General features: G+C 43.0%; 1 protein-coding gene across 2 annotated transcripts in view; it reads left to right on the top strand.

Moving 5' to 3' along the window:
- The window catches only part of LOC137384581 (A disintegrin and metalloproteinase with thrombospondin motifs 16), a 375,653-nt gene that overhangs the window by 280,048 nt on the left and 71,021 nt on the right, over positions 1 to 24,584 (top strand). For both annotated transcript variants that reach the window (XM_068058730.1, XM_068058724.1), the window contains one exon: positions 286 to 424. In XM_068058730.1, the coding sequence (XP_067914831.1) occupies positions 286 to 424 (139 nt within the window). The remainder of the gene's footprint in view (positions 1 to 285; positions 425 to 24,584) is intronic.

Genomic DNA, 24,584 nt, shown 5'->3' on the forward strand with positions numbered 1-24,584 from the left:
GCTACTGTTAAAAAAGACTCTCGCTGAGTTGTAAAAGCACTGTGTGAACTAATATTGGAAAAGGTTTTGTTGTGGTTTGTTGCATTCAGGTATGTTTTAATGTGATAAAGGACTGCTGCTCTGAGCCAAGGCGCAAAACATTGATGAATGGAAAAAGTTAATTCCATTTTTGGCGACTGTTTAATAAGGTTATTTGTTTGATTAAGCTGTAGTGTGAACCTTTTTTAACATGATAGAAGATGAGGTGATGAAAACATTTTTCCAACCTTGATTTTATTTATCCAGATACTACTTCAGGGCAAAAATCCAGGAATCGGATGGGAATATGCCTTGCCAAAACTGCAGACTGAGGATAAAGCAGCTCCAAAACACAATTACACATGGGCTATTGTTCGTTCTGAATGCACAGCTTCTTGTGGAGGAGGTAACGTTTCCTTGTACAATCACTGAACACGAATTTACAAAATTCTTTGGTGGACCTTTCCCATCATCAGTTAGTGGAAGATGTGACTCGTGCATCTTCCTGTTGAAGAGCAGTTGTTAATCTATTACTTTCAGAATAAGTGGGATTAGCTGTTGGCTTCAAGGCTGCAGAGACAAAAAGGAAAAAGGCTGAATAAACAGGGTGGGATTTCTGTACATAACTAGATAGCCCTAAGAACAATGGGCACGTGTTTCAGCTTAGTCAACAATATCCTTCAAATTTTCCCTTGCACTTTGGGTGTTTCATCTACTGCTTCCTTCCCTTGGAAATAAGTACATTTTGACTTCGTTTCACTGCATTTTAGAAGGATATGCTGATTGGGTTAGATAGATAGAGTGCAAGGTGGCTAGTTTGGAGAATAAACACCAACAGAGACCAGTTGGGCTGAATAGCCTGTTTCAGTACTGTAAATTCTATTTAATTTTATTTAATAGTTGAGACTTTATTGTCAACATGTCTGGAACTCCTTAACATACAAAGACTACACACTGCCTGTTAGTTCATAAGGTTGATATGCAATATACTTAATCTCTTTTTTCCATTTTCCAGTCCTCACTGGATACAGATGTGGACCCTGAGGATTGGAAAACTGCTAATGTTGTACCTCTGTTTAAAAAGGGAGTGAAGGATAGACCAAATAATTACAGGCCAGTCAGTCAGTAGTGGGCAAATTATTGGAACCTATTCTGAGACACAGGATAAACTGTTACTTAGAAAGGCACAGGTTAATCAAGAATAGCCAACATGGATTTGTTAAGGGAAGATCTTGTTTGACCAACTTGATTGAATTCTTTGAAGAAGTAACCAGGAAGATAGATGAGGGTAGTGCAGTTGATGTGGTCTACATGGATTTTAGCAAGGCTTTTGACAAGGTCCCACATGGCAGACTGGCTAAAAAAATTAAATCCCTTGGGATCCAGGGAAATGCAGCCAGGTGGATACAAAATTGGCTTAGTGGCAGGAAACAAAGGGTAATTGTTGACGGGTGTTTTAGCGACTGGAGGGCTGTTTCCAGTGGCGTTCCACAGGGCTAAGTACTGGGTCCCCTGCTTTTTGTGGTCTTTGTTAATGATTTGGACGTAAATGTAGGGGGCATGATCAAGAAGTTTGCAGACGACACAAAGATTGGCCGTGTGGTAGATAGCAAGGAGGATAGCTGTAAGCTGCAGGAAGATATTGATGGTCTGGTCAGATGGGCAGAAAAGTGGCAAATGGAATTCAACCTGGAGAAGTGTGAGGTGATGCATTTAGGGGGGGTCAAACAAGGCAAAGGAATACACGATAAATGGGAAAATACTGAGAAGAGTAGAGAAAGTGTGGGACTTTGGAGTGAATGTCCACAGATCCCTGAAGGTAGCAGGACAGGTTGATAAGATAGTTAAGAAGGCGTATGGAATCCTTTCTTTTATTAGCCGAGGTATATAATATAAGAGCAGCGAGATTATGCTGGAACTGTATAAAGCATCGGCTAGGCCACAACTTGAGTACTGTATGCAGTTCTGGTCACCTCATCACAGAAAGGATGTAATTGCATGAGAGAGGGTACAGGGGAGATTTACAAGGATGTTGCCAGGACTGGAAAAATACAGCTATGAGGAAAGATTGGATAGGCTGGAGTTGTTCTCCTTGGAACAGTGAAGGCTGAGGGGAGATCTGATTGAAATGTTAATAAAATTTTGAGGGACCTGGATAGAGTGGAGGTGAAGGGTCTATTCACCGTGGCAGAGAGGTCAGTGATGAGGGGGCATTTAAAGTGATTGGTAGAAAGATTAGAGGGGAGATGAGGAAAACAAATTTCACCCAGAGGGTGGTGATAGCCTGGAACTCACTACCTGAAAGGGTAGTTGAGGCAGAGACCCTCAACTCATTCAAAAGGAGGCTGGATATGCACCTCAAGTGCCATAATCTGCAGGGCTATGGACCAAATGCTGGAAGGTGGGATTAGAATAGGTGGATCGTTTTTCGTCCGGCACAGACACTGGGCTAAGTGGCCTCTTTCTGTGCCTTAAACTTTCTATGATTCTAAAATGTCTTTGAGTATTTTGTTTACACAGCTCATTTGCTGAACGTAGCTTCTCTTATTGTGCATTATTCCACTTGCATTTTAAGCATAAAACTTCAGATTTTCCTTTTATGGAAATTCTTTGTGTCCATGGACAATTGCACATGTATTTGCTTGATAATTCCTGCTGTCTGTGTGTTTCTCTCTCACCCATCCTCCCAACACACAGAATGTAATGCATAGATTAAATGAGGTAAGGGATGCACTCAACCTAACTTTACTTCAATCTAGTTGGCAATTCCAATGAAAATTGTTTTCAGAATACATATGGTTTTTGAGTCCCTATGAGTAATTTGAAATGTATTATTCCATGGACAGGTTGCAACTATGGAGGGCACTGTGTATACATAATATTTACTTTAAGCAGTTATTTATCTGCCAGAAAAAAAACACAATCCTTTGCAAAACCAGAGGGCAGTAGTTATAATACTAAGGAGAAGGTATACAAATAAGCCTCCATTGCAAGGTTCACATGACATTACAGTACTTTTACATCGGATCTGTGGAATATCTGGAGAAACAGCATAAATTATAGACATTACAGCAGAAGATCGGCAGAATCTCTAAAGAAATTCAATCCCTATGTTTGTTGGGGTGGGGAAGTGAGGTATGGCCTCTGAAAACAATTTGTAAATAATTTTGTAAGAAATCTACTGAACAACAGTCAAGTAAGCGTTTAAGCATTTGTTAATTTGGTTCTTAGGCCTATAGCTCAAAAAACATGCTTACCTCAGATTTCCTATCTTTCTTTTGTCCCATAAGCATTTTCCCATAATATTTTTTCCCTATTGGATGCAAACACTTTCTAACAATTATTAGATGATCCTTTCAAAAAATTGACTATTGTTATAGAATTATGTAATGGTTACAGCAGAGAAAGGAGGCCATTCACCCTGTTGTGTCCATGCTGGCTCTCTGCAAGAGCAATTTAACTAGTTCTACTCCCTTGCCCTTTCCCCGTAGCTCTGCAAATTCTCTCTCTCCAGGTACTTATCCGATTCCCTTTTAAAAGCCACGATTAAATCTGCCCCCACCACTTTATCAGGCAGTGCATCCCAGAACTTAAAACAGTTTTCCTCATGTTGACGTTGGTTCTTTTGCCATTCAGCTTAAATTGGTGTCCTCTGGTTCTCGACACCTCTGCCAATGGGAACAGTTTGTCTTTACCTACTCTGTTTAGATCCCTCATGATTTTGAACATCTCTATCAAATATCCTCTCAACCTTCTCTAAGGAGAACAATGCCTGCTATTCCAGTCTACGTACATAACTGAAGTCCCTCGTCCCTGGAAACATTCTCGTAAATCTTTTCTGAACCTTCTCTAAAGCCTTCACACTCTTCCTAAAGTGCGGTTCCCAGAATTGGACACAATATTCCAGTTGAGGCCAAATCAACGTTTTATAAAGGTTCATCATAACTTTCTTGCTTTTGTACTCTATGCCTCTATTTATAAAGCCCAGGATCCCGGATGCCTTATTAATCACTTTCTCAAACTGCCCTGCCTGTTTCAACAATTTATGCACATAAGCCCACATGTCTCTGGTTCTGCACCCCCTTTAGAATTATACTCCTTATTTTATATTTCCTCTCCTTGTTCTTCTTAATAAAATGTATCACTTTGCACTGCTCTGTATTAAATTTCATCTGCCATGTGTGCGCCCTTTCCACCAGCTGGACTATATCCTCTTGAAGTCTTTTACTCTCCTCCTCACGGTTCACAATGCTTCCGAGTTTTGTGTCTTCTGCAAATTTTGAAATTGTGCCTGTACACACAAGTCCAGGTCATTAATATATATCAAGAAAACCAGTGTTCCTAGTTTTCCTAGATTTCCCCGGGGAAATCCGCTGTATATAGTAGTGGTAGTGTGGGGCATGGTATTAATCAGGAGGAAAGGGAAGCATGTGGCTTGGGTAATACAGTAATCGTGGGTGACATCAATCTGCATATAGACTGGGTAAACCTAATGAGCACTAATACTGTGGAGGACGAGTTTCTAGAGTGTGTTAGGGATGGTTTTCTAGAGCAGTATGTTGAGGAACCGACTTGAGAACAGGCTATTTTAGATCTAGTATTATATAATGAGAAAGGGCTAATTAATAATTTTGTTGTGAAAGAATCTTTAGGGATGAGTAACCACATTATGGTAGTATTTTACATTATGTTTGAAAGTGAGGTAGTTCAATCTGAAGCCAGCGTGTTAAATTTGAACAAAGGAAATTATGAAGGTATGTTGGCTGAGGTGGATTGGGAAAATACATTAAAAGGTATGACAGTACATGGGCAATGGATAGTCTTTAAAGAAATATTACATAGTTTACAGTGACGAGACATTCCTTCAAGGCACAAAAACCCCAAAAGTAAAGGCAGTCAACTGTGAATAACAAAGGATGTTAAGGATTGTATAAGATTAAAAGAAAGGGCCTATAAAGTTGCCAGAAGTAGTAGTAAACCTGAGGATTGGGAGGATTTTAGAATACAGCAAAGGAGGATGAAGAAACTGATAAAGAAAAGGGGAATAGAATATGAATGTAAGCTTGCAAAAAATATAACAACGGACTGTAAAAGCTTCTACAGATATGTAAAAAGGAAATGTTTGGCTAAGACAAATGTGGATCCATTACAGGCAGAGTCAGGAGAACTTATAATGGGGAATAGAGAAATGGCTGGGAAGCTAAATGATTACTCTGTGTCTGTCTTCACTGAGGAAGATACAAGAAATCTCCCAGAACTGGAGATCCAACGGATTAGGGGGAATGAGGAATTGAAGGAAATTACTATTAGTAAGAAGGTTGTATTGAAGAAATTAATGGGGCTGAAGGTTGATAAGTCCCCAGGACCTGATATTCTACATCCCAGAGTGTTGAACAAGGTAGCTACGGAGATGGTGGAAGCATTGGTGATCATCTTCCAAAATTCGATAGGTTCTGGAGCGGTTCCTACAGATTAGAAAGTCGCACATGTCACCCCACTATTTAAGAAGGGAGGGAGAAAGAAAACAGGAAATTACAGACCAGTTAGCCTTACATCAGTAGTAGGGAAAATGCTAGAATCAGTTCTAAAGGATGTGATAAATGGACAGTTGGATAATAATGATCTGATTGGGCATAGTCAACATGGATTTATGAATGGAAAATCATGTTTGCTGAACCTGTTGGAGTTTTTTGAGGATGTTATTAACAGAATTAACAAAGGGGAGTTGGTGGACGTGGTACACCTGGATTTTCAGAAGGCTTTTGATAAAGTCCCTGTCATGCTAGGCCCCACCTGCCAAGAATGAGGCACATTAATTTTGTCATGAACATTGATTTTAAACTGTTACTGGAGTGAATAAACAACTTGTTAAACAGATCAGCCGTAGCTGGAAAAGACATTTGCATATTAACAGACAGTGATTGGAAGGTCAAAGCAGCCATTCCCTGACACATTCAACCCACAATAGACTTTTCATCACCAGATATTGAAGGTGGGGGAGCTCGTATTCCAGGTTGACTGCTAAGATGGCTGAATATACAAACGGACATGGTCAAACCAGCTAGTCACATGACTAACCTGTTGGGCAACCTGAGATTTTTGAATTTGTACAAACAGTTTGGGCAGAAAGTCTGTTTGCTCCTGGACTGAGAAGATCTCTCCTGTCTGCTCCCATCTCTTTCTCACAAGCCTCTGAATCCACTGAAGACACATGAACCCCAAGAGAGAAAAGTCTCCTTCAGCGAACAAGGTTTAAGAAGAATACTGGGCCCCAACGAAAACCAAGATCTACCTACAATCAAGGACTTTACAGTGAGCTCAAAGAACCGTAACAAAGACTCTTCAGATATTGCCTCAAACTTTTCCACTTTATTTTCCTTCTGCTCTTTTCTGTCTCTGTTTGCATGTGTGTATCACGTATGCATGCTAGCGTGAGGTGCATTAACCAAATTAGAGTTTAAGTTTAATAAATTTCAACTCTTCTTCTTTAAACGTAAGAAAGCCTGTTTGTGCTGGTTTCTTTGCCTTATAATTGGAAAGTGGTGAATGAGGATTCACCAAGGGGGAGCTAAAAACAGTGTGTTTAACATTAAACCCTGTTACAGTAAGACCAGGTGAAGGCTGAAAGGAAACCCTATACCTCTTTCTCATCAGGTCGTAACATCCCCCACAGGAGATTGGTTAGCAAAATTAAAGCACATGGGATAGGAGGTAATGTATGGCATGGATTAAGGATTGGTTAACAGGCAGAAAGCAGAGAGTAGGAATAAATGCGTCCTTCTCACATTGGCAGGTTGTGACGAGTGGGGTACCACAGGCTCAGTGCTTGGGCCCCAGCTTTTCACAATATATGTCAATGATTTGGATATGGGCACCAAATGTAATATTTCTAAGTTCACGGATGACACCAAACTAGCTGGGAATGTGTGTTGTAAGGAAGGTGTAAAGCAGCTTCAAGGGGATTTGGACAGACTTAATGAGTGGGCAAGAACGTGGCAGATGGAATATAATGTGGAAAAATGTGAGGTTATCCATTTTGGTAGGAGGAATAGATGTGCTGAGTATTTCTTAAATGTTAAGAGATTAGAAAGTGTAGATGTACAAAGGGACCTGGGTGTCCTTGTCAATAAGTCACTGAAAGCTAACATGCAGGTGCAGCAAGTAATTAGGAAGGCTAATGGTATGTTAGCCTTTATCACAAGAGGATTTGAGCACAGGGATTGTGAAGTATTGCTTCAATTGTATAGAACCTTGGTTAGACTGCACCTGGAGTACTGTGTGCAGTTTTGGTCCCCTTGCCTTAGGAAGGATATTATTGCCTTAGAGGGAGTGCAACGAAGACTTGTTCCCGGTATGGCGGGACTGTCCTACAACGAGAGATTGGGGAAACTGGTCCAGTATTCTCTAGAGTTTTGAAGAATGAGAGGTGATCTAATTGAAACCTACAAAATACTTAAAAGGTACACAGGGTAGATGCAGTTAAGATGTTTCCCCAAGTTGGGGAGTCTACAACCAGGGGACATCATTTCAAGATAAGTGGGGAGCCACTTAAGACAGAGATAAGGAGAAATTTCTTAACTCAGAGGGTTCTGAATCTTTGGAATTCTCTACCCCAGAAGGCTTTGGAAACTCAGTCATTGAGTATGTTTAAAGCAGAGATTGACAGATTTCTAAATACAAATGACATAAAGGGATATGAGGATAGTGTGGGAAAAAGGTATTAAAGTGGATGATCAGCCATGATCACATTGAATGGCGGGGCAGGCTCGATGGGCTGACTGACCTACTCCTGCTGCTATGTTCCTATACCTTCCTACAGTCCAAAAAACAACCGTTCACCACAATTCTTCGTTTCCTGTCACACAGCCAAATTCATATTCATGCTGCCGCTGTCCCTTTTATTCCATGGGCTTTAACTTTGCTGACAATCTTGTTATGTGGCACTTTATCAAACGCCTTTGGAAGTCCACGTGCACCACATAAACTGCATTACCCTCATCAACCCTTTCTGTTACCTCATCAAAAAACTCAATCAAGTTAGTTAAACACAAATTGCCTTTACCAAATCTATTCTCGCTTTCCTTAATAAATCCACACTTGTCCAAGTGGCTGTTATTTTTGTGCCAGATTATCCTTTCTAAAAGCTTTCCCACCACCAAGGTTAAATTGACAGGCCTGCAGTTGCTGGGTTTATCCTTACACCTGTTTTTGAACAAGGCTGTAGCAATTCCAATTCTCCAGTCCTCTGGCACCACCCCCATCTATAAGGAGGATTGGCAGATTATGAGCAGTGCCTCCACAGTTTCCACTCTTACTTCCCTCAGCATCCTTGGATGCATCCCATCCGATCCTGGTGACTTGTCAACTTTTAAGTACAGACAGGCTTTTTAATATCTCCTCTCTATCAATTTTTAGCTCATCCAGTATCTTAACTATCTCCTTTCACTATGGCTTTGGTGGCATCTTCCTCCTTTGTAAGGACAGTTGCAAGTTCCACATGTAGTACCTCAGCCATGCCCTCTGCCTCCATGTATAGATCTCCTTTTTGGTCCCTAATATGCCCCACCCCTCCTCTTACTATCCTATTACAATTTATATGCCTATAGAAGACATTTGGATTCCCTTTTATGCCAGCTGCCAGTTTCTTGTCATATTCTCTCTTTGTATCTCTTGTTTACTTTTTCACTGCTCTCTGAACTTCCTATATTCATTCTGGTTCTTACTTGTGTTATCAACCTGATATCTGTCAAATGCACCCTTTTTCTGTTTCATCTTATTCTCTATTTCTTTCATCATCCAGAGTGCTCTGGCTTTGGTTGCGCTACCTTTTCCCCTTGTGGGAATGTACATTGACTCTACCTGAACAATCTCCTCTGAAGGCAGGCCATTGTTGTGTTGCAGCTTTGCCGGTTAATCTTTGATTCCAATTTACTTGGGACAGATCCATTCTCATCGCACTGAAATTGACCCTCAATTGCTCCTTGCCCTTTTCCACTGCTAATTAAAACCTTATGATCACTGTTCCCTAAATATTCCCCTGCTAGCACTTGATCCACTTGACCCACCTCATCCCACAGAACCAGATCCAGCAATGCCGCCTTCCTCGTTGGGCTGGAAACATATTGATCTCGAATATTCTCCTGAACACACTTCAGAAACTTTTCTCCCCTCTCTGCCCTTTACACTATTACTATCCCAGTCTACATTAAGATAATTCAAGTCCTCCATTATTACTGCTGTATAGTTTTTGCACCACTCTGTAATTTCCTAGCAAAATTGCTCCTCTATATCTTTTCTAATAGTGGTTGGTCATGGCCTATAGAAGAGGCCCAGCAATGTAATGGTACTTCTATTGTTTCTTAACTATAACCAAATGGATTCTGTCCTTGCCCCTCCAGGACCTCCTCTCTCTCCAGCACTGTAATATTCTGTGTAATCAATACTGCCTCCCCTCCTCCTTCCTTTCCTTTTCTATCTTTTGTGAACATCTTACATCCAGAAATATTTAGTATCCAGTCCCGTCTTTTTTTTGAGCCACATTTCCATTATCGCTATGACATCATATTCCCAAATGGCTATCTGCATTTGCAGCTCACCAGCCTTATTAACCATGCAGTGTGCATTCACATGCATGTATTGCAAACCTAATTTAGATTTATTGCATTGTCTCTTAGTCTGGCCCAATGTAATGACTTACTATTTCTTACTGTAGTGCTATCTGTCTCTCCCAATCCTTTGTGCTCCTTATTTCTCATTTCTAATGCCATTTCCTGGTTCTCATCTCCCTGTCAAGTTAGTTTAAACCCTCCCCAACAGCACTAGCAAGCTGCCCCCAAGGACATTAGTCCCAGCTCCGTTGAGTCCTATTTTGTTACAGAACATAATATTTAAACTGATTATAAATAATGTTAACCTCATAGGTAGTTTGTTGCTCATTAAAGAATTGTTTTTCACAGAACCTAATGCATGGTAAGGTACAAACACTGTCTAAGGTAGGATTTTATTTCCAAGCTAAAACAGATATTTATATGGTAGATATAAAACTTTGAAATGTAGCTGTGATGGCTTTAATCAATTTTTGCTGGATCATTTCACATCTGGTATAATTTAAAACAGCTGTTGGCATTTGTGGTCTCAGAAAGAAATGCAGTTTAATATGAACTGTTATACAGAATATATTATTATAGAGGAAGGAAAAGATTATGCATTAATGTTTTATTTTGTAGGAATAAGAGAAATGACAGGGCTTATCATAATAGATGATATTATATAACATTACTTCAGACATGACTGATCACGACATTGGCTTACTTTCCAATATGGAGCATTCTTCTTTTGACAGGCAATCTTCAGAGATTGCTGTAAAATGACTACAGTGCTCAGAATTAAGTTATTTAATCTTGTCCAACACAACACAAGCCAAGGTAATTTTTTTATACTCTAGCCTTTTTTTTCTGCTTAGGTGAAATCTCAGGAAACTCCTCTATCCAGCATATCATTCTGGTTTCCCTCATTCTTCTGCCACTGAGACAACACCTAGGAAGGGCACTGGCTGGGGTTACGAGCACACCTTGGCACTAAGGAGAAGCGCCGTTTCCTTTTCCAGATTTCCCCTGGATCCTTTTGGATTTGGTGGGAAAACAATTAAAAAGGCAGTGAAGAGCTTTTTTAGCCCTGGACTCATTCTTTGCCAGCTAGCGCATGGGATCCATGCTGTGTCTACCTTGCCAGGTTGGAGAAGGTGTGTGTACAGCAGAAACTCATTATTGAGTGAAACTGACCTGATACAAACAGATTAAAGGCTGAAATCAGCAAGCCTGTGGTCAGCCACAGTGCAAGGCTAGAGCTGACACGAGCAGTTCTTTCTGCCTAAATTCACTCATTTTGTTGGGATCAGCAACTTTGTCCAACTACTGTTAAGTGCCTTGGACTCTACTGAGGGTAATCTTACCTTATTGCCTGCGAGACGTCCCTGTAACTTAGGGGCTACATATTCTGCATTTGCTTGGACCTCTGAGGAGGAGGTGCAGCTTGCTCCATCCCACCAGCCACAGTGACAGGGGCGGCAACTCCAACAACAGCAGCAGCTGTCTTCTCCGTAGCCACATGCAGTTGCACGAAATAGAGGAGATGGACACAGAAGAGCACTTTGAAGGAGCGATACCACAAGCACAGGGTGTATAGGCCAAGGGTCAGCTTCCTTGACCTCTTTGAATAACAGTGCCTCAGAAGGCTCAGGCTCTTGCAGCAGGTAGTCACAGACATCTGCAGCCTTTTGGAAGAAGACCTCCGCCCAAGAGGACCAACTGGCCACACATTTCCCATAGCTGTCAAGGTGATGACAGCCCTCAATTTCTTTGCATCCTGGTACTTTTAGGGATCTGTTGGTTACATCTGTAGGATCTCATAATTTGCAGGCCACAACTGCATCAGTTAGGCCCCTGTTGCCTTGTTTGAGAAGTCTTCCAACTATATTCACTTTGAAACAGGTGAGGCCAATCAAACCCAGAGGGCTGTCGGCATTACGTCACTCGCAGGTTTTCCACAGGTCCCAACAGATGATGGACTGCACCATCAGACCAACTAGGCATCTTCATTAATCGGAAGGGCTTCCACATCCCTTAATGTGCAGCTGGTCTGTGACCGACACAAGAACGCAATGCAAGTCTGCGCCAGGTATCCAGGGAGCTGCCGTGACTCTTTCATCCTTCAGCAGTCTTGGGTTCCTCAGGTGTTCTCTCCACCAGACAGCCTCAACAGTTGACTGCTGGGAGATAAGACCTGGCTGATGACACCAGTGAGGAATTCACCACAGAGGCACAGGACAGTCATAACAGGAGCCATGTCACCAGCAGGACGACAATAGAGCAAGTCAATGGCTTGGTCAAAATAAGGTTCTGCTGCCTTGACAGATCTGGAAGTGCCCTTCAATATGCCCCAGTAAGGGTCTCCATGATTGTTGTGGTCTGCTGTGTCCTTCACAACATGGCACTGCTGAGAGGAGTGCAACTGGGGCCAACGGAAGTTTGAGAGCACTTGGCATACTCAGAGGAAGAGTAGGAGGAGCCTGATGTGCCATTGTGTCTGAAACTGTGGACCTGCCTGTCAGACAAGCCCGAGACAGGCTCTTCTAGGCATGCTTCGGTGGAAGCATTGCAAGTTTTCCATCGAGACACTGTCAAACATTTTTCTCATCCCCACCCCACCACCCCCCGTTACCAAACCTCCTGCCTACAGTCACCCAGCACTCCTCACAAAGGGTGATCACTCCATTCATCAGAATTAAACTAACAAGGGTCCATAGGGGATGCAACAGAGTAGGGACCATGACAATGAGTAGTTCACACGAACTAATTCTTTCCTTTAAATAAAAAGCACAAATGGAACAGGAACATTGCAATAATCACCCGACTGAATCCCCTTGCGAACTAAGATGTCTTCCTCCTATGTTTTTGTTACGACCAGGTGAGAAGGGGTCTAGGGTGGTCCCTCTCAGCCTTTGCCTGGTTTAATCGTAACAGGTTTTAATTTTTTAAAAAAACATCATGTTTTAGCTCCCCCTTAGTGAATCCTTGTTCACCGCTTTCCAATTGCAATGCAAAGAAATCAATTCAGACAGGTTTTCTTAGATTTTAAACAAGAAAGATAGACATTTATTAATCTTAAACTCTAATCCGGTTACCAACTACGAATATACGACGCGATCACACTAGCATGCATACGCGATAAACACACACGCAAATAGAGACAGAAAAAGTAGGAAAGAATAAAGGGGAAAAGTTTGATGCAATAGCTGGGTTTCTGTTTTACTGTCCTTTGAGTTTGCTGTGAAGTCTTTGGTTGCTGGTCAGACTTGCAATTCTTTGGGGCCCAGTGCATGCTTCAACTTGTTTCGATGTCGGAGTCTTTTTTTCTCGAGGTTTATGTGTCTTCCGTGGGTCCGGTGGCTTGGGAGAAAGCGAGAGAGAGAGAGGCTTCCTTGTTCCAGGTTCCAGTTCAAACAGTCTTCTGCCTTTCTCGGTGGCACAATTTAAAAAAAAACAAGTTGCCCAGCAGGTTAGTCATGTGACTAGCTGGTTTGACCACTTCTGTTTGTGGATTCTGCCATCTTAGCAGTCATCTTGGAATGTGAGCATCCTCACCTTCAATGTCTGGTGATCACAGTCCATTTTGGGTTAAGTAGATCAGGGAGTAGTCCTTTGTCTCTCCAAGCACTGTCTGTTAGCATGCAAATGCTTTTCCAGCCAAGTATCTGGTGATTTTTTTAACACGTTCTTTTTTCACTCCAGCAACAGTTTAAAATCAATGTTCATATGACAAAATTAATATGCCTCATTCTTGGCAGATGGGGGCCTGCATGACATTTTCTATTACTTCTACGTGGTGTTACTCCTTTGGCTTCAACTGAGCTGGAGACAGGCTGTTCCCCTGCTCTAACACGAGATGCCCATGGAAGACATCCTCTGCATTTGGGAGGCTGCCAAAGACAGGGGCAGACTCAGTCATCAAGACAGGAGGCAGCGCTTGCGGATTTGTCTGTGGGGAGGAGGACAAGGGCCAAGAAGTGGGAGCACCTTGAGAAGATCCCCTATTGCCATGTGCCCTTTCTCCATCTTCCCTCTTGGGCCCAACCTACATTTCCCTGCTAACTAAGGGCAAGAAAGCACTTGAGTGTGGCGTTCAGCCATCAAGACGATTCTTTGACCGATGTTCTGGTGTGAGCCAGCATGCGCTCGGTGACCTGCCCCAACCTGCCATGAGGTTGGCCACTCTTTCAATGGAGACGGTCATCAGCACATTTGCCTGAGAAATCATGACATTCAGGCCAGAGATGGACTCCTCAGTTGTCTGTGCAAGGGTGCTCAATGCTTCTGGAAATGCTGACAGCTGCACATACATTTCCCATAGCTGTTCCACAAGTGCTCTTTTAGTGGATAACCCCCAAGGCGCAGCATTTGTATTCAGCTGAGCCGAGTTTGCCATGTCTTGCAGTCTCTGACAGGGATTCTCCAATGTTGGCCTCATCTCCAGCACCTGCTCCTGTTCACATGTGATGTGCTTCTCTCCATGTGCCACCCTACCTATCTATAATGCAAAACCCACTGAGGTGTGTGTATCTGCACTGGTAGAGGATACTCAGGAGTTATGTGACAGTGCATTCTCAAAGTGCTGGTCCTCCTCTGAACACTCCTCAGGCACCCCACTCATCTCCTCCATCAGGACCATCAATGCCCCTGTGGGAGATGTAAGACATGAGTTAGCGCTGCAAGTAGGTGAAAGAGGGTTCCAAATTGCCATTGTGCAGATCGTGACATTGAATATATTGCCAGACCTAATGAGGTAATTAAACTTTTTTCTGCACTGTATCCAAGTCCTAGGCACCACACTTTGGCTGCTCACTGCCTCTGCTACTTGCAGCCACACCTGCCGAGTGAGGCTGGTCTCCTCCTGCTGTCCTCAGGGAAGAGAACTTCTCTCCTGGCCTTGACTGCATCCAACATGACCTCCAGGAATGAGTCTTGACATTTGGGTGGGAGGAGATGGGTGGGAAGGCAGCCTTTACATGTTTTGCCTCCATCCTGCAGCAGTTTCCTCCTTCCCACTGATATCTTAAATGCTGCACTCACTGCTGCAATTATGGAGCTCTGCCGGGGCTCCCTTTAAATAGAGATCCTTCATTGCTTGTTTAGGCATGTCATCCCACCCAGCCTCCCCAATTGGTCAGGGAACCAAAGGAGGGATGATAATGCCGTTGCTCTGGGAAAGGCCTCGGTAAGTTGCGCCAATTAGTAAATTGGGTACCCAACCCTCAAGTGGTCCTGCCGTTCCTGCGGGTACTAAGTGCAGAAGATTCCACCATGTATGTGTGTGCGCACCTGTCTACGTGTTTGTGCACGATTATGTTCAGGTGCTCCCCAGTTTTTCAGCAAATATTAATAACTAGATGGTGAAGAAAAGTATTGCCAGTCAGGATCGATCAGAAAAGAGACCAAACCTCCTGAGAGTGCTGATTCTGAGCAGGAATACTGTGCTGAGATACCTGCAGCACATCCACTCGCACAGAAATGGAAATAGAGAACTCACATTTGGGGATCATTTTTCTTGGAATATGTAACTATCTTACCTGTTCAAAACAATAGTGAACACTGACATCTCAATATAATTCAACTCACACACTCTCTTGTTTTTGCACCATCCAATGGTACACATTGTAAGAATAACTACCTGTGGTCGTATTAAATATTTGCACAGTAGAATGATACAAGTAAGCACTAAGCATGGCTCTGATGACTATGAAATAAACCTGGATATGGTCGTGATCGTTAGGTTATACTTTTCGAAAGAATAAATTTTGAAGTGATGTGCCTTTTTGAGTTCCTTGTTGCTCTGACGGCCTTATGTAAGATATGCGAAGAATAATAAATTACATTGAGTAAGTAAAATACTATAGGTTTGGTGGCCATTTAAAGTTTCAAATAACTCTGACTCAGCTATTCACTTCTTGAAATCACGACCTCTATCTAACAATGTGCAAACCTACTAATGCTGCAGTTACACATGTAAGCATTTGTGGTACACTATAGACTTAAAAGAAACACTGTTCAAATCGCCTTCATTGCAGTTGACCCAAGAATCAGACCTCGGCTACAACCAACTAGACTTTCATTCAGTGAAGAACAAAGTGTGTATAGGCTGAGGGAGAGAAAAAAAGGAAATGCAGGATAATGAACAAAAACAAGCAGGAGAAAAGTAGTGAGTGTAAGAATAAGAAACAAAACCAAACGTCCTGGCCTTTCAATGCTAAATGACTAAATGCAGGAAATTAAACCACTAATGTTTCCTTTCTTTGTTTTGTGATAAAGATTACCTCAGTTTAATTTTAGCTGCTCCATTCCCCTTTCAAGGATGTTCTTCAGTTCTTGAATGGAGATCCTTTCATTGACAAAGAAAAAGCTAAGTTCAAATTCCTTGGTGGGTTTTTAAGTTTTCTGACCCACTAATTTCTTTGTCAAGGCTTTCTGTCGAGCAAGGGTGAAAATAGTGTCTCAGAGGGGAAAAAAAACACTTTGGCTAAGCATTTAGTTGCTGCTATTGGCCATTAGGAATTACTTGCACCTGTGGGTGCCCTTCACACCCACAACAATCTTACAAATTGGCTCTCACCATTTAAGACTGATAGTCTGGTTTTTCCATCTCCATTCATACGGATATAGTAAAGGTCATGTGGCTATGCGGTCAGATTTAGGGAGATTTTTCATTCTTTGCAGCACAAATTCAAATCAACCAGGGGTTGGCTGTGTTCTGTATCTGTTTTGTTTGAAAGGTCCCTTGCATATTTACCAAAGAATAGCTTTCCCACAAGGTTCAAGTGTAGTTTTACTGGGCCTAAGGTCAGCAATGGTTTCTGTTTGGTACAGAAGTAGCCAGGGTAAAATGGCTTATTGATCAAGTTTATGTACAAGTTTATTAATTCATGTTTTATAAAGGTCTGGGAAGCTCAGCCATCATACAATACACATTACAAAGTGCACAATATGGGGGGGTGAGGAGTAGGATTTGGCAACCACTTCCAAAGGAAGAGTGGCATTAAATACATATTAACTAGTTATGTAGTTCAGATTTGCAAGTAATGTCTTATTTAGATGATATCGAAGATAAGCACAAGTAATGGGCAGTTGAGGTAGATTAACTGATACTGAGGAGAATGAGAGCACCTGCTCAAGAGAAAGCAGGAAAGATTACAATGTTTTTTAATGGAAAGCTCAATACTTTCTGGTGTCTTTTTGATGTGAGAAGATTGTGGAGATCTTGAAAAGGAAAATTTGCAGGGCTATGGGGAAAGAGCAGGGGAATGGGACTGATTAGATAATTCTATCAAAGAGATGACACAGGCACAAAGGGCCTAATGCCTCTTTCTGTGTTTTATAATCGGGCCTATGCCATAGGGCCAATAATAAAAAATGTGTTACTAGTAATGACTGTCACATCAGTGGAACAGGAGACCAAGCAGTCTGTTTTAGTCATGTTGTCCAGAATGCTAGAAGACCTCCTATGCTCTTTTTTCAAATAATGCCATAGAACTTTTACATCCATTTGAGAGAGAAGATGGGGCCTCAGTTTAGCATCTCATTCGAAAGATAGCACCTCCAAAAGCGTAGCATTCCCATGTAGTCTCAGCTGGATTATGCATTCAAGACCCCAGAGTGGGATTTGAACCCATGGCTATAGAGTTATTTACAGCACAGAAGGAGACCATTCAGGCCATCAAGTCCATTGAGCAATGTATCAAATCCTTTAAATTTGAAATCTAGGATATTAACAGGTGGGAAAACTGTAAATCCCTTTGAAAATGGAATCTGAACGGTCCCCAGTGTGCCTGTGCTGGTGTATCCGTAAATGGGATGTCTAAGTGAATCCATTTCCACATTTAGCTGGTGTACACCTTCTCCCCAATGAGACTGACAACATAATCCCTGCCCACAGTCAACAACAATGTGTATTTATATAGCACCTTTAACATAGCAAAAACGTCCCGAGACTCTTCACAGGAGCGTTAACAGTCCCCACATTAAGACATTTGATTTCAGCACGTCTGTGCTTGTATCTCCAATTTAGTCCCTAAAACACTGCTGTAATTTCTATACAATAAATATGGGAAATGCACTATTTTACCAACATAAATCAGTGGCTCTGATAAATGGTCCATAACACTGTGTAACACTCCTATGGTTGTAAAACAACAGATCCTCTGGCTCAGTAAGAGGATACGAACATACGAATTAGGAGCAGGAGTAGGACATCTGATTCAGAGGTGAGAATCCCAACACAGTGGTTCCCATTGCCACTATTTTGCAGATCTGAACTTAACTGATACTCAAGTAAAGCTATTATTTTGATTTACATTTGCTGACCCCAATATCCTGACCCCGAATTCAATCAGCAAACCTTGACCAATAAATTGAGCCAAACTTATCCTTCATCTAAACTTTCTGGGGTAGATGTTCTTGAATCTGTGCTCATGTTCACTGGATTATATGATCGCACAGCTGTGAAAGAACCTAACTAAATTTCTTTCTACTGCTGGGTTGTCATCTCCCAATAAGGTTAAGGATAAATTCTTTATGGAGGCTGAATCTTTCTCATGAGAGAGCCAATCTGCAAGGTCAGTAATCTCCTTACCCCTCTTGGTGTTTGCGTAATTCATTTATGCAAAAGGGGATTAAAAATTGAAAACTGGAGTTTATTAAAATGGTCTATGTGATTCCTTTATTACCAAATGATTTGTCCGAGTTTCTTATCCCGGGATGTGAGGGAGGCTTGCAGGCATACAAATTGCTTTCCGCACATCATCCATTTTAAAGTTAAGATTTGTTCACCAGAAATGTGTTCTGGTGCCCTACCAATCCTTTACACCTAAAAGACAGAGAAATGTCAGTGACCTATGTAAACAATTAAATGTTTCTGAATTTTGTGTCCACTGCAAAAACTTAACTAACACTTAAAAAAAAAAACAGATGATGTAAGGTGCAAAATTACTTTTCAGACTTGGATATCTTTCATTCCTACTGACATAAACCAAAATCAGTTACATTTTCACTGAGTCATTGTTGCTTCACAGGCTATTCATCTAAGTACAATGCCACTTGTGTTACCAGCGTAATATATTCTTAAAAGCTCTGACCTTTATTGGCTATGTCCGAAATCATTCCAGTAGGTTCTGGGCTTAGTTGATCTTTTTTTCCAGAAAATTTGTCGTATTCTAATTGCAGAGAACAAAAGTTTTCTTAATTTGTTTCGCTCCAATATAAAATCAAAGGACTGGAATTTGCGGTCAGTGGAGAATGAATGGTGCTCGCCATTCACAATGTCTGGAGCAGCTCACTGGCTTTTTGCGGACTTTTGAGCAACAACTTGCTGTCATTGAGTATCTGATCCGGTGTGGCACCCTCATCAGATGATCTATGGCATGTGTGAGCAGGGAAAGGTACAGCGTATCTCTTCAACCAATCAGATTGAAGTATCCTCACCGAGACACACAAGCTGCAAAATTGGACAGGCCCTGAAAATGGATGCAGGTATCACAATGTGTAATTAACGCGCCCATTACTTCAGATGCGAGCAACATGCAAACTTTGTGCTTCCCACTGTTTTGCATAACTGCATGCAGCCAGCTTGAAATGCATCATTGACTGACTGCACATTTCAGCAGGGGGCCCATGTTTATGCAACACTAGCACCGCTTAAAACCAGCATGCACCTCTTAAAGGGGATGTGTGTTCAGGCTGGAGCAGGTGCTAGAACTGGTTGCAGAAGCAAGTATGAGCAAGAAAAACTCTGAATTATCAGACAACAGGGCAGATAGCATGCTCCAAGGTTCTCTGACACTGCCCTGGCCACCTTGGTGGAAGAGGTAGACAGGAAGTTCGAGGTTGCCTATCCACAGGGAGAAAGGAGGCCCTCCAGGCAAACTGTGCAAAGGCAATGCGAACAGATAGCTGTGGCAATCAATGCCAGGACTCTACCTCTGAGGACGTGGATGCAGTGTCACAAGAAGTTTAATGACTTCACACAAATGGTCAAGGTCAGTAAATGCATCTTTGAATGCCATATCCTACCAACTGCACAGCTAGCCTCACACACTGCTAAATACACCACGCCCCCATCACTCACCTGCCAACAAACTCCATCAACCATGACTCGTACGTCACATTCAGAGCTTCACCTCACCCTCACACACTTAGCACTGCCGCAAGCCTCGCACCCACATCTCAGTTTGCATACACTGCCAGCTTTTCAACCATGACAACCATATTACCTAAACAGATTGCACAACACCCACTGAGACAATTCCCTCTCTGTTGTAGGACAAGGTGGCACATAACTGGAGGAATCAGCAGCAGACAGGCACTGCTGCATGTCCATACGTCCATGGAGGAGACAGTGGTCATCACCAATGGAGCAGCCATGACTGAGGCCGCGGCCAGCAGCAGGGCTGAAACTATTGAAGATCATAGGTCATACCTAATCCTCCTCCTTGCCTCCCACTTTCCCCATATACAACAATCTCTTCTGATTTACACGCTGCACATAGTAAAAGCATGTACCTCTTGCATTCTGCCCCCCACCCCACCCCCACCCCTCCCCTCACCACAACCCTACCCTTGTACCATTCTCCTTTTAGATGTTCAAGAACTGCAACCTGGTCAGGCAGTGGTGGAAGAGCAGGAAGACGAGAAGGAAAAAACATCATTACTCGTTCTTGCACTTCTAGACACCAACTTGGATACTGACACTGCATTGACTTTAGAGGATAGCCAATAGGCAGGATCTGCACGTGGTGAGACATCGGACACAAGTGGGCTGCAGCTAGGGAAGGGAATAAGGATAGTGCAGGTGCCAACCCACCAGAGCACAAGTCACACACAAATTCTGCTGCAGAAGAGTTAGGTGAGGACTTTGATAGGTTGACGTATTGAGGAAGGCTGATGAGCATGCACAGTGAAATACTTGGTGAATTGGCTTGCCTTCCAGATAGCCAGTGGTCAGTGTCAAGGAACATGAAGGAGTCCAGCATCAACTTAGCATAAGGCTTTTTGCAAACCTGGGAACCTATACTCTCCAGGGTGGAAGTGGTGGCCAACTCCATGAGAATACGTGTGGACCCATCCATGATGCCATGTCTGATGGCCAGTGTCCCAGCTTTAATTGCAACATAAGCAGAGCTATCCAATGTTTGAGTCCTGCATGAAAGGTTAGGCTGAAGTTACGCAAAGTCAGCTTGATGCCCTTCAGGCTCAGACTTCTGCCATCATAGCTGCGGATATCAATGTTTGGAGTGGTTCCAGGGTGTTACAGCTGCCCAGCAATCTGTCCTCAACCACGTTGATACAATTGCTGAGGCATTGCTCCATGGGAGTGACAGTAAGACTGTGGAACACAAACCTGCTGGCTTCTCTCAGCCCTTGCTGTTACCTGTCAGCCAGCCACCCTTGACTGCTGCCGCCATGCCGAGGTAATGCAATTCGAACCTGGGACTTTTGGGGCCAGAGCTGCTCAAGGTCATCTTATAAGACCATCTGCAGTCTCCCCCACTGAAATTCAGCTGCATTCTACTAGCCACTGGGATAGCATTACATAGGAGCACTAAGACAGGCAAAGGCACATGGAAAGCTGGAACAAAGGGAATGCACAAGGGTGAATAATTGATTTTTGTATGCAATATGGCATGGTTTGATTTATAAATTTGGTTTTGGATGTTTCTTTTGTGATTGCTTTTATTTCAGCATTCTGGCTAAGAGGATTCTGTGATCATCAGTAACAAAGGGATGGTAATGTGTGGGACTACTGGGGAATGGGGAACTAGGATTGTTTTCATGGGTACCACAGTAGAATGAGTTCTTTACAGACAGCCCAGCAGAAAGGGGCTGTGTTGCTTGCTGCCTTCTGCTCTTCCTGTTCCTCCACCCTCCTCCTCAGCTGGTTGCTGTATACCTGATGGCAAATGCTGTGCCCTCATGATGGCAAGGTGGTGCAACATGCAACAGACCACGACAAATCTTGACATGTGCTCTGCCAAGTTCTGCAGGGCTTCACCAGAGCGGTCCAGGCAGCAGAAGCATTGGTTAAACATGCCAATGGTCTGCTCCGTCACATGAAATGTGATAGCATGGCTTTTGTTATATACATGCTGCCCACATGTGCATGGGTTGCACACTGGAGTCATGTGTCATGTGGTCAGTGATCGTCCTGGTCACCCGATAGCCAACCTCTGGTTTGTAATGGTGCATCCAACATAGATGGGGCAACAGACCGCTGGAGAGTGAAGGCATCATCACTGCTGCCAAGATACAGGGCATTGATCTGCATGATACACTGCGTATGATTGCACACCACCTGGAGATTAAGGGAGTGGAATTTCTCCCAGTTAAGATAGATCTCAGAGTTAACATGCAGCACCCAGAAAGCAAAGTGCTGCAATCATTGGCACCCTGCACCATGGCAAAGCCGGCAATCCTCAGAAAGCCACATGCTCACTCCACCTGCTTCTCTCTGGCAAGAACACATGCAACGCATTCAGCTTTCTTGGAATACAGAGTCTCCATGATCTCTCTTACAAAACAGTGGATGGCGAACTGGGAAATGTTGCTAGTACCACCTGCTGCAGCTTGAAAGGAGCCAGTCACATAAAAGTTCATGGCTACAGTCGCCTTCACAGCTATTAGCAATGCCATCCATGCCCTGCTCTGAGGGTGCAGTTGTGGCTGCAGCAGGTGGCAGATTTTAATGCCACACTGTTCCTCACCAAGGTTAAGATAGGAGAATTGCTCCCTGCTGAGAGTCCTCCTTCCCCTCCTACTCCTCTCTCTCCCAGCATTTTGTCCTGCACTGTATCACCTCTCCTCATTCTCCCTGTCATGCTGTAATCCAAGAGGGATGCAAAGTACTGCACCCATACTTGGGAGCAAGTAGTTTGTGCAGAAGCCTTGTAGTCAGGACAAAGTTCATCGCCATGTGCCACACCATTCTCTGTAGACTTCAGCAACTTTAAACAACTCTGAAAACTGCTAAACACTTCTACAACCACAGCAAGAGCTAGTAAAAATCAATCAGCAAATAACCTGAAAATAGTAGATGATCTCCTTAAATAGCATTGGTAAGGGGTCCTTCCAGTTGCTGAACGCATCTACAGCTGTGCGAGGTTAAGGGAGGATATTAGTTGCAGCGTTGGACTGGTTGGAGTCATACCTAGCACAAAGGAAGATGGCTGCGGTTGTTGGAAGTCAATCATCTCAGTCCCAGGACATCACTGCAGGAGTTCCTCAGGGTCGTGTCCTAGGCTCAACCATCTTCAGCTGCTTTATCAATGACCTTTCCTCCATCATAAGATCAGAATTGGGGACGTTTGCTGATGATTGCACAATGTTCAGCCCTATTTGCAACTCCTCAGATACTGAAGCAGTCCATGTCCATATGCAGCAAGACCTGGATAAAATTCAGGCTTGGGCTGATAAGTGGCAAATTACATTCATGCCACACAAGTGCTAGGCAATGACCATCTCCAACAAGAGAGAATCAAACCATCTCCCCTTGACATTCAATGGCATTACCATCGCTGAATCCCCCACTATCAACATCCTGGGTGTTACCATTGACTAGAAATTGAACTGAACCAGCCATATAAGTACTGTGGCTACAAGAGCAGGTCAGAGGCTGGGAATTCTGCAGTGAGTAACCCACTTCCTGACTCCCCATCTACAAGGCCCAAGTCAGGAATGTGATGGAATACTCTCCACTTGCCTGGATGGGTGCAGCTCCAACAATACTCAAGAAGTTCGATACCATCCAAGATAAAGCAGCCCATCTGATTGGCACCCCATCCACCACCTTAAACATTCAAGCACATTGGCAGCAGCGTGTCCCATTTACAAGATGCACTGCAGCAACTCACCAAGGCTCCTTCAACAGAACCTTCCAAACCTGCGACCTCTACCACCTAGAAAGACAAGGGCAGCAGATGCATGGTAACACCATCACCTGCAAATTCCCCTCCAAGCCACACACCTTGAAACTATATTGCTGTTCCTTCACTGTCGCAGGGTCAAAATCCTGGAACTCCCTACCTAACAGCACTGTGGGTGTACATGCACCTCGTGGATTGAAGCAGTTGAATAAGGCATCTCACCACCACCTTCTCAAGGGCAATTAGGATGGGCAATCAATGCTGGCCTAGCCACCGACGCCCACATCCTGTGAAAGAATAAAAAGCATTGAGCTCCAAAACAACAGTTACAAGCTGATTGATCTCACAATTTGCCTAATCTGCATTTTTCCAGTGGATGCTCCATGCACACATGCTAACATCCTCAACAAAATGGCGCTTGGTGCAGCTAACACCGGAAGTGTGTGTGCATGGCATGGACACCATTTTGGAGGCAAAATGGCACCCCGAGCAAACAGAATTTCACAGCTGCAAAGTTTAAACCAGGAAGTATAAATTAAAATATTCAAATAATTCTAAAATCATGTCCACAAAGCAAAATAAAGGGAGCAAAAGAAAGATGGGTTTAAGAGAGAGGCAAAAGAGACAAAGAAAAAGTTGAAAAAATTATCTTAATTTTCAATGCTTTAAAACCAATAATAATTAAACTCTGCAGGATTGAGACTCCGTACTTCTAAAATTACATCTTCAGCACCAGAGAGGTTGTTTGTCAGAAATTAATACTTATCATTTGGGATCGTCGGTTAGCTCAGTTGGCTAGACAGCTAGTATGCGATACAGAAAGATGCTAACAGCCTGGGTTCAGTCCCTGTACTGGTTTATGGAGGCCTGCCTCCTTGCCTTGCCCCATGCTTGTGAAGTGGTGACTCTCAACTGTCTCTCTCTAATGGAGAGAGATGCCTCTGGTCATTTGGGACCGCAGCTAGAACAACAACAACAATACTTATCACATTGTTAAAAGTTAAACCTGAATGCACTGACCTTAGCTTTTCTGGCGTGTTTAGAACAGCTTCATGCCCCCTGACATGGATTTCACTGTTTAATCTTTCAGTGAGGTATCGGTGTA

The sequence above is a fragment of the Heterodontus francisci genome, chromosome 2, assembly GCF_036365525.1.
Source record: "Heterodontus francisci isolate sHetFra1 chromosome 2, sHetFra1.hap1, whole genome shotgun sequence".
Classification (NCBI taxonomy): domain Eukaryota; kingdom Metazoa; phylum Chordata; class Chondrichthyes; order Heterodontiformes; family Heterodontidae; genus Heterodontus; species Heterodontus francisci.